We start from the raw sequence: 14,580 nt of genomic DNA, 5'->3' as shown, positions 1-14,580 counted from the left end.
GAGATGGCTGCTCAGTGGCATGACAAACAACCAAGAAGAGCCATAGCCTCTACCCCTCTGCTCTGGATGCTGAGACTAAAAGTTTTAGTTTGTCACCACCTGCCCCAGGACTGCTGGCATAATTTCTTGCATATGTTTACTCTAGCACTTGTCTACCTTGGGTACAAACCCAGAGGACAGTCCCACAGCCCACAGAGGAGGCTCCACTACTAGCCACTCACTCTATCATGACCAGGATCTTAGAATCCCAGGATCCCAGAATCCCAGGAGTTAGTCACACAAGAATCTAAGAGTCTCACAGGCAACTTGACTCCCAGGAACTGCAACACACCCAGAATCTCGGGGTCACAGGATCCTGGAATTTTACACCTGTATCCTTAGAGCTTTAATGATCAATGACAAAGATGCAGCTGAGACTGAGGGTGTGAAGAAGATACAGGACATGTTCAACGCTGAGATCCTGTTGTCTAGACATTATTAAGCTCTGCAGATGTGGGCTCACAGATGCATCTTTGCACTCAAATGACATATACTGTTTTTAAAATTAAAATTACCTTTAATCTTGCTGTTTCCTTAGAGAAGTGAGGTAGGATTTCTTCCTTGGGGAAACAATTTTTCCATGCTTTCTTAAGCACTTCACTTTTACTGTGAAATCTTTTGAAATGACTTCCTGAAGATGCACAACTGTGATTCACTAGGCTCATGGTGAATCTCCTTCAAAGTCTTGTCAGCAGACTGATCTAAGAGTAGGGACCAGATGTCATTGTCATAATTCTGTTCAGGTTTGTACTTTAAACATTTGCTGAATATATGCTTGTGGAATTTTTTTTTCAGAGGTCTTGTTTTCAAAATAACTCTGTCTTTACATATTACAATGTATGGATGAGGAAAAAGGGGCAACTACTTACTAATTCTCAGTTAAATATCTTCATATGTGTTCCTCTACTCACACAATCACTAGCAATTGTTAATCAGTCAAAATCATTTATTTTAGTAGAGCAGAATATAACCATGAACCAATATACTTAGTTTACTATTAACTACTGTGTTGATTACAATATACATGAATGATAGGACTGTACAGAGCATGGGCTTAATTTTCTGGGTTCAGGGCAAATAGCTGGAAGAGTTCAAACTAAAATTAATAGAAACAGCTGGAATACTAACAAATCCAAAGATTTAATGTTCTCCTCAAGTCTAAGTGTTTGTGCTCACCTTTACCAGAACTCTGGAGACCTCTGTTCATCCAGGTCTCAGGTCTCACCCAAAATACAGACCTGAACCAGCTGTGGCCAAGTTTTCCTGTGTTATTGGCTGACCTCTGCCTCAGGCTTCAGAGACCCTGGAGGGGCAGCCTTGGCCTTCAGGTGGCAGCCTTTCCAGGTTCTCTGTCAGCTAATGTAGTCTTCCACGGAGTCCTGTCATCTCAAAAATAGAGCTTGGGTATTCCAAAGATTGGGATGCCACTCTACAGTCATGATGAGTTCCTTACATGAAACCATACAATTTAACTAATGTCTGTATGATGTTTTCCTTATTTGAAAGTGAGTAATGAGATCATCTGAGGCATGGGTGTTAAGAATAAAATCACTGATTATCATGAATGATAGGACTGTACAGACCATGGGCTTAATTTTCCGCCTCCAGTGCAAAGAGCTGGGAGAGTTCAATACAAAACCAATAGAAACATCAGGAATACTAACTACAACAATTTTTTAAAAAACCTTCTGAGTGCTGGAATTACAGCCATGTACAAACTCTACCTTATAATAAACAAACAAACAAACATCCCTATTCCAGTTCTTGCAGTTGCCTCAGAGAGAGCTGTGTGACACTGCATGCTGCTTCCTTTCCCCAGATAGCTCAGGTCTTCAGTTCTCTACCAGATCAGCTGGACCTAAGACAGTGTAGTTGACCTTCTTACTGCCATGGCATGATTCTGCAACAATCCTTTTCTTGGTAAAACTGAGCCTGTATAGAGTAAGCCCCTTGTTGTTGGATCCAGGATACTTTAGGCTAGCAAACACACAAGCCACCCTTAGTGAAAGAGAAAATGAAAAATCACATTGCAAAAATATGTGCCATCATTGGAAGAAAAAGCCCTCATCTTTGAAGCCATCACCTATCTCCCCCTGATTTTTGAGCTCTGCATATTGATATTGTGTGGCTCAAGAAGGTAGTGAAATTCAGATGTTTTCTGAAAGAAGAAATACATGATTTTTCACTCTTTATCTGTGAAGTTAGGGGGTATTATAGCACAGGTTCAGCAAAGCCAGCATAAGCACACAGAAGCCAGAGATGATAATGCCAAAGGGACAGCATCCTGAACTTATAGACACATTAAAATTGAGGTTTCATCTTATCTCAGGTCATTGCACTCCCAGCCCTACCCCATGAGTCTTTTTTTTTAATTTTTTTATTACATATTTTCCTCAATTACATTTCCAATGCTATCCCAAAAGCCTCCCACACCCCCACCTCTCCTACCCACCCATTCCCATTTTTTTGGCCCTGGCGTTCCCCTGTACTGGGGCATATAAAGTTTGCCTGTCCATGGGCCTTTCTTTCCAGTGATGGCCGACTAGGCCATCTTTTGATATGTATGCAGCTAGAGACAAGAGCTCCGGGGTACTGGTTAGTTCATAATGTTGTTCTACCTATAGGGTTGCAGATCCCTTTAGCTCCTTGGGTACATTCTCTAACTCCTCCATTGGGGGCCCTGTGATCCATCCAATAGTTGACTGTGAGCATCCACTTCTGTGTTTGTTAGGCCCCAGCCTAGTCTCACAAGAGACGGCTATATCACGGTCCTTGCACTAAATGCTTGCTAGTGTATGCAATGGTGTCATCATTTGGAGGCTAATTATGGGATGGATCCCTGGATATGGCAGTCTCTTGATGGTCCATCCTTTTGTCTCAGCTCCAAACTTTGTCTCTGTAACTCCTTTCATGGGTGATTGTTACCAATTCTAAGAAGGGGCAAAGTGTCTACACTTTATCTTCATTCTTCTTCAGTTTCATGTGTTTTGCAAATTGTACCTTATATCTCAATATATTAAGTTTCAGGGCTAATTTCCACTTATCAGTGAGTACATATTATTTGAGTTCTTTTGTGATTGTGTTACCTCACTCAGGATGACGCCCTCCAGGTCCAACCATTTGCCTAGGAATTTCATAAATTCATTCTTTTTAATAGCTGAGTAGTACTCCATTGTGTAGATGTACCACATTTTTTTGTATCCATTCCTCTGTTGAGGGGCATCTGGGTCCTTTCCAGCTTCTGGCTATTATAAATAAGGCTGCTATGAACATAGTGGAGCATGTGTCCTTCTTACCGGTTGGGACATCTTCTGGATATATGCCCAGGAGTGGTATTGCGGGATCTTCCGGTATTACTATGTCCAATTTTCTGAGGAACCACCAGACTGATTTCCAGAGTGGTTGTACAAGCTTGCAATCCCACCAGCAATGGAGGAGGGAGACATAACAACAGATCCTGATGAAATCGAAAACATCATCAGATCCTTCTACAAAAGGCTATACTCAACAAAACTGGAAAACCTGGACGAAATGGACATATTTCTGGACAGATACCAGGTACTAAAGTTAAATCAGGATCAAGTTAACGATCTAAACAGTTACATATCCCCTAAAGAAATAGAAGCAGTTATTAATAGTCTCCCAGCCAAAAAAAGCCCAGGACCAGACGGGTTTAGTGCAGAGTTCTATCAGACCTTCAAAGAAGATCTAATTCCAGTTCTGCACAAACTATTTCACAAAATAGAAGTAGAAGGTAGTCTACCCAACTCATTTTATGAAGCCACAATTACTCTGATACCTAAACCACAGAAAGATCCAACAAAGATAGAGAACTTCAGACCAATTTCTCTTACGAATATTGATGCAAAAATACTCAATAAAATTCTCTCTAACCGAATCCAAGAACACATTAAAGCAATCATCCATCCCCCTGAGTCTTATATTTGCTGTGAGTACAGTATCATGGTACAACCCGCAACATCCTTATTGCTCAACTTTGCAATTTAGGAAGACAGATATTGCAGAAGTCATGGCTATTAGGCTACAATGTAGTAATGTACAGTCCAGGATGACCTTTGCTGTCTGATGCCCACTTAAATTGTCTGGTTGTATTTGAGAACAGGACCATGGGCAAGATAATGTTTTGAAGATAGGACAGCAAGTTTACCATTTATATTTGCTCTGCAGTTGATCCCCTATGTTTGAAAGAATAGGGAGTTTTCCTTATAAAAGATAGCATTGTAAACCAGAGATTTTGTGAAACACATGGATATATATATACACATATATATATATGTATTTATGTATGGAAAGAATGACAAGAATGACCACTATCAAGGAATGCACCGTTAGAAAATATCATCCAGGTTTTATACAATTAAACGTATAGGAGAAAGATATTTGCCTCTGTGATACAGGAAATCCCTGGGAAATTGGAGTATATGTCATATGAATTGACTCAGGTGGCATATTTATTGTTGAGAAAAATCTACTACATCCACAGTCCCTAGAGATTTGGGGCTAACAAAATCTCTTAAGCATGTCAGAGTCCTAACCAACGTTCCCCCTCAGAAGCACATGACATCTAATGAAGCAGTTAGAATTCTCCAGCTTTGGAAGGAGAGGTTTCCAAAGAGGATCCCACTGGTCCATGAGAGGCTCCAGGAGAGGCACCCCAGAAAAGGACCAAGTTGGGGAGAACTAGTTAGCAGGTAGGTCATGGCAGTTGCTAGTGACATCATCAGTAATGCCTTCCTTGGAGAATCTCTTGTATCTAGGATAGAACTAGAATCTTCTGTGTTGTCACCTGTGTTGTGGTGACAGCAACTGCCTGTGGTTCATCCTTTCTGTTTGCTCTGGGATTACCAGCAGGAATGTTCTCCTGGCTGCTCAGGCTATGTCAGAAAGAGAATGGCGATGAAGGAGAGACCAGACCAATGGAGAAGGAAGAGGGAATCCTTTCTCATGAAAAAGGAAGAAGGAAATCATTCTGGAGAAGGCACAGTGAGTCCTGGGCAGAGTTGAAGATCTTCCTGGTAGAGTTGGGCCGTCCAGGAGTAGGTCTTACAAGCTGAAGCCTTGGACTTTGCCAATGTCAAAGAGTCAAGAATTTCTGATGATTAGTTTGACAGAGCCAGTAATTGACAAACCTGCAACTACTTTTCTGGGAGCTATTTAATTTCATTTTGAGTGGCAAAGAATGCCAGGAGTGGGCACTATGAGAATAACAGTGTGTCCTTTCATGGAAGGGAGTTGAAACACTTCATCTTCCAGATTACTGTAGGTAACTTGAGTCTCTGATGAAAAGAACAGAGAAGGATGCTCCCCTGGTCATGTCATGTGGTGAGGACTCAGACACTTTGGATTTGAAGACACACGATTAATTAGTGCTTGATAGTGCTAAGCACTATGAAATTCAGGATTTCCCTGCAACACATCTGATATGACCTGACAATGTTCCTCATATCTTTATGTCTGAGGCAGCTTATAGATTTCAGGGCAAGGGGTCCTGTAACAGGGAGTGTGGCATATGTCTGACATTGGTGGTTAGGAAGAGGACATAGCTTAGCAAACCAGCTGGAAGATAGCTTTTCTGCTCTTTTAGGGATTCACCCTGTCTTTACCTTTTCTCTCCCTCAGTCTTCTTCTTGGGACTCTGAATGGTCTCCCCTCCCCTGGGCCATCAAGTACGCAAACTCATTTGTGTTTATCTATCTGCAGGGTCTGCTAGAAATACTTCAACCCAAAATTACAACATCACTAATCAGATATTAAATATAAATAAAGTTAGAGAACTGAAATTGCATATGAGGAAGATCAGCAATGACATGGAGGAAATGTGTGGAATCCTGAACGTTTACATGTATGAGGATTTGAACTACAGGTAGGAATTATTCCCAGTACCCTGTTGCCTGTATTGTGCCATCTGTTAACCCAATTTCCTTCCATGAATGGAGTGTGTCATCTCCCATCATTCAATTAAGTAGCCCTGACAGGTGTTTAATTGTTGGATAAACAAAGTGCTCTGTGTTTATTATCATCTTCTTATGTACTTGACCTTGGGGTGCTTGCAATCTGATTGTTGCTGTCAACAGCTGGAAGGACCTGCTCATACTTACTGTCTCTCTGTGTGTATGCAATGCCTGCAGGCTAACACACGTTTACTCTGATATTGTTCATTATATTCTGAGAGATGGAACCTCCCTGGATTTATTTGGCATTCTAATTGTGTCTATGTGTGTGAACTTAGCTGTGTGTGTTTTGTTCAGGACTGAGACTCTGGGACCTTTGATGGGGTCTGAGGATTTGTGTGATGCACAGTTTGCATTTCCTGTTAGTGTGAGTCCATAGAGGTCCAAAGTGATCACCAGGGAAGTTTCTTCCTGGTGTTTCCTTGGTGTCACATGGGAATCTCCTGGGGGAGGAGGTGTGATAAAGCCATTCTCCTGTAAATACTAGTTGTGTCCTCTGGGAATTCACATAACAACAGGAACCAAGGAATGAGAATCCCTGCCTTAAAAATAAGAGGAAAGTCATTACAGATACCTATTGGACCCATGCCTGTGGCACAGTGTATTGGAAAATTGTCATAGAAGTAGTCTATTCCTACATGCTTGCCCAGGAAGCTCTTGAAGATCAGCTAGCTCCATTTGGTCCCCTGGCTCTGCTGATCTCTGCCCAGGATAGTAAGTTTAATTAGCACCAAGGGGACCCAGTTTTAAGGAACTAGGATTTGGCATGCAATTGGTTTGGGTAGTCCATGATACAGCCTGTTTGCACATGATTATTGAATCCTCAATTCAGCACATTATTTGCTTCTTGGGCCATGCCTTAACACAGGATGAACACTGAATTCAACATCATTAAATCACAACATGAGAAGATAATGTTGGATATGGATAAAATGACCCAGTCCATAATTGCTTCCATGAAGTTCTCTGAGGAACTGTTAAAAGATAACTATTCCTACAGGTGAGTCAGTGACACCACTGAGACCCCCATAACTAGGCAGGGAATGCTTCTGTCCTTTTAGGACTTTGAAAAAACGCAAGGGCTCTGGTTCTATGTTATCTTTTTTTTATTTAGGAACCCTGCCTGAGGCAAGGGTCTTGGATTTGTACCTCTTGGACTCAGTTGTCCTAAGTGTGAAGAGTGTCCAAGACCCTCCAATCTTTATTCTTCCAAATTCAAGGTCCTCTACATAGAAAACTTTTCCACCATGCTGGGAATATCCAGGAACCTTGAACCTCTAGGGTTCTGACCACAGATTAAAAGATCTAGGATTCCCGACAAAAATGGAAAGAGTGTACACTTGTTGGGTCAGCTGACCTCTCTCAGAGGAGATAAGCCCTCTCCCTGCTGAAGGTTTTATGGTACCACAGACCTATAATCAACCATGAAGAACATTTCCTCTTCTGTGATGTATAGGCTGCACTCTTGGTGTCAGGGCTTTCAGAAGTTTGTTGAGTCCTGTGGAATATGGCTGGTATCTTGATTTGACCTGCCTCTGTTTGGTGCTGCTATGTATACTGTAGACTCTTCTGGGACTGTCTGGTGTTCAGGGCCCTGTAGGACCATGGGACTTGTAGTAGTGGAAAGCCAATGGAATCTGGATGGGAATCACCAATTTTTCTTTGTGGATCAGCATCAAGCAGAAACACCGCCTCCGTGAGTGCACTCAACTAAAGGAAAAAGTGAGGATATTACTGAATGAGAACAGAAAGGTGCTGGTGGAGCAGGCTGGAACGCAAGTGTCCCGTGGGGAAGAAAAGAGGTTCTGTGAGGAGGCCAGCAAGAACATCTGTGCCTCAAGTGCCAAGGAGCAGCAGGTAGGATGATGTGTATCAGAGGCAGTTTGCCCTCATGTCTAACCATAAACATAGACAATCCAATGCAACAGTCCACCAACTTCTCCAGGCACTCACCTATGTCTCCTCCAAGTGTTTGTTTATGTGATCATCTACAGGGCTCTCTGTGGAGGTAGCCTGGTTCAAAAAACTGCATGTTTGGTATGCAAATATTCCTGCTCTGCTAGAATCACTAAGGGAGATAGGTTGATTACACATCACAACACTACATGCCTTAAGTTTGAAGGATGCTGTGTTGGAGCCCTTGTTGAGAATAGCAAGAGCTTTGAAGGAAGAAGTAAAGGCCTGTAGCTCATTTGCTTTACAGGGATATTGTGAGATTCTAGTTAGGAAATAGTTTGCAGGGATGACAGCCTTGTGTAATTGACAAATAAGTGGATTTCATTGCTGTCTTTTGGTGGCTTCTCTATTCCCCCCTTTCCCCTCTATCTCAAAATGGTCTCTGCAGGCTTCATATATCTTGGTTCACACTGAGAGGTCCTGAGTAGTATATTGTCAGTCCCATTTTCTTTGAGTGCTGTTGGAGTGGTCATTCCTGGTCTGAGAGTCTGGAGTTATCTGGATGACCAGAGATGACAGAGAGGCTTCTCACAGGCTCAGGTTTGGTGTGTGATTTCTGAGGCTTCATGAAAAAATTTCTTAATATATGCCCCCAATTCTGACCAAGAAGAGTGTTCTCTAGTGATTTTTGTTAGTTTTTTTTTTTTTCTGTCCCCTGTGACAGGGATTCTCTGTGCAGCACCTGCTGTCCTGGAACTCACTCTGTAGACCAGGCTGTCCTTGAATTCAGAAATCTGCCTGCCTCTGCTTCCCAAGTGCTGGGATTAAAGTAGTTTGCCACTATGACCTGGCTTCTCTATGGCTTTTTATCCCTCTAAAGTAATCACAGAGTCATTGGGTCTCCCTTGAAATATCTCCTCTGCATAGTCTGAATTATCTTGGTCCTGAACCATAACAGATACCTCATTGTTTTGTGCTCAGTTATGATTTTATGTGAATCAGTCTGTGTGTGCTTCTGTGTGTGTCTTTGTCTGTGACAGTGTGTCTGTGTGTTTCTTTTTGTGTATGCATTGTTTTCGTGACCTGTGTCTCTCTCAGTATGTTGGGAGGCCATTCAGTGACATCTGAGTTGTGAAGTTATTCTCTATATTACTTCTTTGAGCATTGGTCTCTCAATAAAAGTGACATTTCCTGTTTTGTTCTGTCCAGTAGTCTTTGCATCTCCTGTTCACTATCAGGTAGCACCCCCTCTCTCATTTATTTCAACAAATTGATAAACAACACAGCTATTTTAAAAATAAGTGTTAGATTGCTTCACTTTCCCTGCATAGATTTATCTCCCTGGGAGATTTGGGTTTGTCTTATTGGCTCCACCATGAACATGCATAGAATCCTACCGTGCATCCCTCTGCTAACATGGCTTTTGCTAACTATATTGTGGGCATGGCTTTGTTTCAGGATAGATTCCTCTTCATTGTTGGCACAGTGCTGCATTTCATAAATGTCACAGCACGTTATTTCACCAGCTTTCTTCCTACTGATATTGAGGAAGATTTAATATCACATGAAGTGTAATAGGTTGAAAAGTTCCTGGGTAGTGACCAAAAGTCACTGTCTTCCTCTGATGCTACCAAGGAACCAGTGTAGTTGTAGGGAAGGCTACTGAGAGAGTCAACATGGGGCTTGCTGGAGGCTTTTCTTAGGAATCTCTTTCTTGGGAATTTGGTATTGTGTTGTCCAGGTTATCTGTGCAGAGCTTGTAACTTCCTGGTAGTATCAGAAAGCATCTGCATAAAAAAATTTTTGAAGAGGAGTTAATTACAGATGAGGGCCACAAAGACTGCCTGAGTCTAAGAACCTTATACTCATACACATCAGAGGTCCCAGTAGCTGCTCATGCAACAGGAAATGTGCTGGGCGACAGTAATATTTTCATTGATTTGAGTTTGTGTGTCTCTGTGTGTGTATTGTGTCCTGTATATGTTTTTGTTTCTTTTGTATGGTGTGTGTGTTTGTCTGTGTGTGTTTTGACCACCTTTGCCTGAGCTTGTTTATACTAAAGTTGTGTGTTTGTGTAATACCCTTGTATTTTGTGTTTGTGATATGGGTGCTTGTATATACAAATGTGTGTGTGTGTGTGTGAATGTGCATAAGTGCAGCTGTGTGTATCTCTAGAGGCCAAACTTAATGAGAAATGCACTCTGAGGTTTTAGTTTGCACCTATGAAATATCAAATACAGCAGTCCAATTATTCTGCATGCTCACCTAACACCCAAGAAAAAAAGACATAAAAAATGTTGTAGGGTCAAATTTTTAACTGACTAGAAACAAAACTATTAATTCTCATTGAAATCATTAGAGCAAATGTAAGGGATATGGTATATATAGGTAAGGAGGACATAGCTGTATAAAATCCATGTGTTTATGTCCCTTTTCTGCTCTTGGTGAATTGTGAAGGACCACTGGAAGGTCAGGTGGCTCACTGTGTCTTCTAAGCATTCCAGGTTGTTTTCCTCATTGCCTGCCACCATTACATTTCCTGCTACCTCTGCTCAGTAAAGCTTTGCCTTGTACTTTGTCTTGGATTTTACTCATTGAGAGATTGAGTTGCTTGGAGCTGAACTTGCATCCAGCAGAATTCCCATAGCTGTGGAGCAAACCAGGCCTGTTACAGGAGCCCATTGAGGGTCTTGATAATCTAAAGTACTCACACTATCTTATCTGTGTAGCATTCAGCAGGACTGTTCTTCAACATCATTTTCTCAGAGTTAAAATCAGCCTCAGTTGGGGTTGGGAGAAATGAGGACCTTCAGACGGTTCTGGTAGTATAAAATTGGTTATGTCTGTTAGAAGCCATGTTCTGAAAGTAGAAAAGAAGTCCTCATTGACCCAGTTCTTCCAGAACAAGTAGGAGGTATCCACAGATTCTAGGGTATTCAGGGCTGTAGTGGTCCTCAGAGCAGCCCTGAAGGAGAAGTTATCCTGATGTCCATTTGCTGAAGAATGAAACGGTACTGTGTGGTGCAGCCCTTCCATGAACTCAGTGTGAGATAATCCATGCAAGCTTTTGTCCTTCAACTAGTCAGCCTTTTCTTACTCAAAATAGCCCTGACACAATCACATTCTGGGGAGAAAATGGTTCCTTTGGATCCTGATATAGACAGTTCCTATTACTCTGGGCTCATACCTTTGGACACCAAGTCAGTGAGGTGATGGAAAATGGAGATCCTATTGAAAGAAATTGTTTACTTTGGGACAAGTCTGAAACAGTGAGCAAGAACAAGAGGCTGGTCCACCACCAACATGTGAGCATAGGCTGGGAAACAAACCTATTCTACACAGCCTTGGGAACTTGCTGAGCCAGATTGGATAATAGGACAAGAACCCTGATTCCCAGACTGGTTTATGAGTGGAAAGCATATCACTGACTGTGCTGCCTATATGCTTTGCCCACTAAGTACCTTTCCCATTCAAGATTTGGTTTTTTATGCCTCTAAAGTTTCCTGGGAGATTTTTATATTTGTATTAACCCGGAAACTAAATGGGGCACTGCAATACAATATGCTTGTATTGCATAAACACAAATAGGTGTGTTTGAGAGTGTGCCCTACAATAGTCATAGATGTACAGGGGTGTTCTGTTTTTTTCATGACCATCACTTTTAAGGTTCATTGCTCGGCCTTGGGAATATTTTTATTTAGCAAACTCTTACAGATTCTAGGACCTATGAAGTACCCATGGGGTTTTGTGTTGTATGTTGTCTCTGGTTATTTGGAGATAGAGGGATTGACAAGAGGAACCTTGTGAGGTTCCTGCACTGGAGAAATAATCATAGCCTTCACTTCAGTTCAGGGCATGCTGGCACCCCATAAGGAATCCACATGGTTTTCTAGGTTGCACACATCTCTCTTGGACTCACATTCAGACATTGTTCAATTGTTATTACTCAATATAATATACCCGCACAACTGGGGAAATGTGGTGTTTTTTTAAAACTCCAGTATAATGTGTCATTGACAGTACTGATTCTAGCAGTTTTTAAAAGGTGAGAAACAATTCCAAGCTCAGGTGTTCTATGACACTTGGGATGCACGGTATGATCTCAGCTCATAGGTCATGTTGGTTTGTCCAGCTGAATAGAGCTGTTCTGGGAGGGACAGCTGAATTGACAAATGCTTACCAGGCCTTTGTTTCTTCCTTCCCTAAGTCTGAAATAGTCCAGCAGAAAGCAGAACATGGCACAGACCACGACATGATCTCCCTCAAAGAGAAGTGCTGGAGGAGGAGCACTGTGTGTGCACAGGAAATACACCACTGTTGCCTCTCATCCCTAATAACCATGGCTGTAATGGGCTGTATGCTCCTCCTTTATTTTGGTTTCTTGGGTATGAACAGGCCTTAATTTCATCTAGCCTCTGGCCCAGGAAGAGTGCACATTTAAAGGGATTAAGAGAAATGCTGAGACACATCAAGAGCTGCTGGGCATCCAGGAAGAATCTGAGTGCAAATTTATCTTTTCCTGATGGGTCATCATGACTAATTACATGGAGATCAGTCAACAAAATTGTAAAACCTTGGGTCCAAGTCTACAACCTGTGTTCTGCTTTGACTTGGGAGGCCATATCCTTCAGACCCACACTCCAAAATGAGAGTGTTGCTTAAATTTCTCCTGCAAAGATTTTTACCTGCAGGAACTGCTTTTCTACTTAGTTGCCAAGGACAGCCACAGGCTATAAGTCTGTGCTACAAAATAAGCAGACTAAGAATTTTGCTTTGCACAATTTTTTGGTTTGATTTTGGTTTGAGTTTTGATTAGTTTAGTTATTTGGTTTTTCTTGTTTTCATTCAAAGTTTTGTTATTAATTGGTTGTTTATTTGTTCTTGTAATTAATTTGATATTTTGATAAGGCTATATACAGTACATATTGACTGTCAGCTTTTAGTTACAATTGAGTACATTGCATTTATTCTTATGACTAACACAGTGATCTCCAACTCTTCACTCTTAAAAACCTTGTTATTTCAGGAGTGATCATGAAATCCCACAGATATCAGACCCAGATGGATCTCTGCATTCTTCATGGGACTTGGGCTCCATAGTTTCTTCACAGCCAGACTGAACTACAAAGTCCATCATACATTCAGTGTGGAGAGTGTGTCCAACTCTCTGGATAGGAACTTAATGTTGGAAAACTTACCCATGCTGCATCCTTGCTGTCAAATATTTAGCTACTGTGAAAATTCTGTGGATGATGATGTTGAACACATTAATGGCAAATACATCAGTATTTCTGTAATAACTCTCATTAATTAAAAGCATAGTCTAAGGGAATAAAAAGCTCTCAGAAAACACAGCAGTATATGCTTCAGCTTTCCTTCAAATATAAAATCACTGGTAACTGCAAGTAGAGATAATAAATTCCACAATCTGTTTGGGGACAGGTTTCTCTACGGGTCTTTCAACATTCATTTTATTACTTTATGATTCACCTGTGTCTGCCAAAAGACATCATTCAAAAACAATGAAGACTGCAATTAGGTATCATCCTATAAAATCCTAACAAATGCTTTTTTATTTGATATTTTCTTTACATACATTTCAAATGTTAAACCCTTTCCTTGTTTCCTCTCTGAAGATCCCCTTTTTTCTACCCCCAACCCCTGCTTCCCAACCTACCCACTCCCTCTTCCTGGCCCTGGCATTCCCATTTACTGGGGCACAGAACCTTCACAGGACCAAGGATCTCCTCCCAGTGATGACCAACCAGGCCTTCCTCTACTACATATTTAGCTAGATCCATGAGTTTCACCATGTGTTTTCTTTGGCTGGTGGTTTAGTCCCAGGGATCTCTGGAGGTACTGGTTAGTTCATATTGTTGTTCCTTCTATGGGGCTGCAAACCCTTCAGCTCCATAGTTCCTTTCTCTAGCTCCTTCACTGGGGACCCTGTGCTTTGACCAATAGATGGCTGTGAACATCTACTGCTGTATTGGTCAGGCAGTGGCAGAGCCTCTCAGTAGACAGATATATCAGGCCCCTGTCAGCAATCTCTTGTTGGCATCCATTGTAGTGTCTGGTTTTTGTGGTTGTTTATGGGATGGATCCCCAGGTGAAGTCTCTGGATGGATATGAGGTGTCCTCCTGCCTCAGAACAAATTTGAACACAAATTTGTACACATGCATCCACACACAGGTATAAGGCACACCAAACAGGCACTGACACTGTAACCTAAGTACATTATGAATCCCTTTGACCTTTTCTGGTCTATGCATCTTTTATCTGTCTTTAAACACAGACAACATACCTGACATACCACTTTGTAACCTGTAGTCTCCCCTCCCCCAGCCTGAAACCTGCTTGCTCAGGGGTGGAGCTTCTCGCTCAATCATTCTGCCATGCCCACTGCTGGAACCTGCTTCTTTGCTGTTTGGAGCCCTGCACATTGTCACTCTGCTATTGGAACCCAAGATTAATTGGCGGGAATAGGGGCCCCCTTTCCCTGCTTTATAGTTGCATGTGGAACAGTAAAATTGAGCTTTGATCAGAATGACTGTCTTAGCTACATTTCTTTATCTCGCCACCTAGCCCCTCTTCTCTTCCAGGTTTCCAAAATGCCTTTCCAGGCTAGAACCCATGTTGTCATCTGCTGGCCGGACACAACAGTAACCTCAT

At 41.8% G+C, this 14,580-nt stretch overlaps 1 protein-coding gene across 1 annotated transcript; it reads left to right on the top strand.

Moving 5' to 3' along the window:
* Nucleotides 1–4,850: 4,850 nt before the first annotated feature.
* Nucleotides 4,851–13,258, top strand: Gm5797 (predicted gene 5797). Its single transcript, NM_001025085.3, has 5 exons — nt 4,851–5,043; nt 5,761–5,923; nt 6,880–7,011; nt 7,685–7,868; nt 12,934–13,258. Exons 1-5 carry the CDS (start codon nt 4,914–4,916, stop codon nt 12,937–12,939), a joined length of 615 nt encoding a protein of 204 aa, NP_001020256.1. The 5' UTR covers nt 4,851–4,913; the 3' UTR covers nt 12,940–13,258.
* Nucleotides 13,259–14,580: the final 1,322 nt, after the last annotated feature.

Source organism: Mus musculus, chromosome 14 (genome assembly GCF_000001635.26).
Source record: "Mus musculus strain C57BL/6J chromosome 14, GRCm38.p6 C57BL/6J".
Lineage (NCBI taxonomy): Eukaryota > Metazoa > Chordata > Mammalia > Rodentia > Muridae > Mus > Mus musculus.
This window is presented reverse-complemented; position numbering and strand designations above follow the sequence as displayed.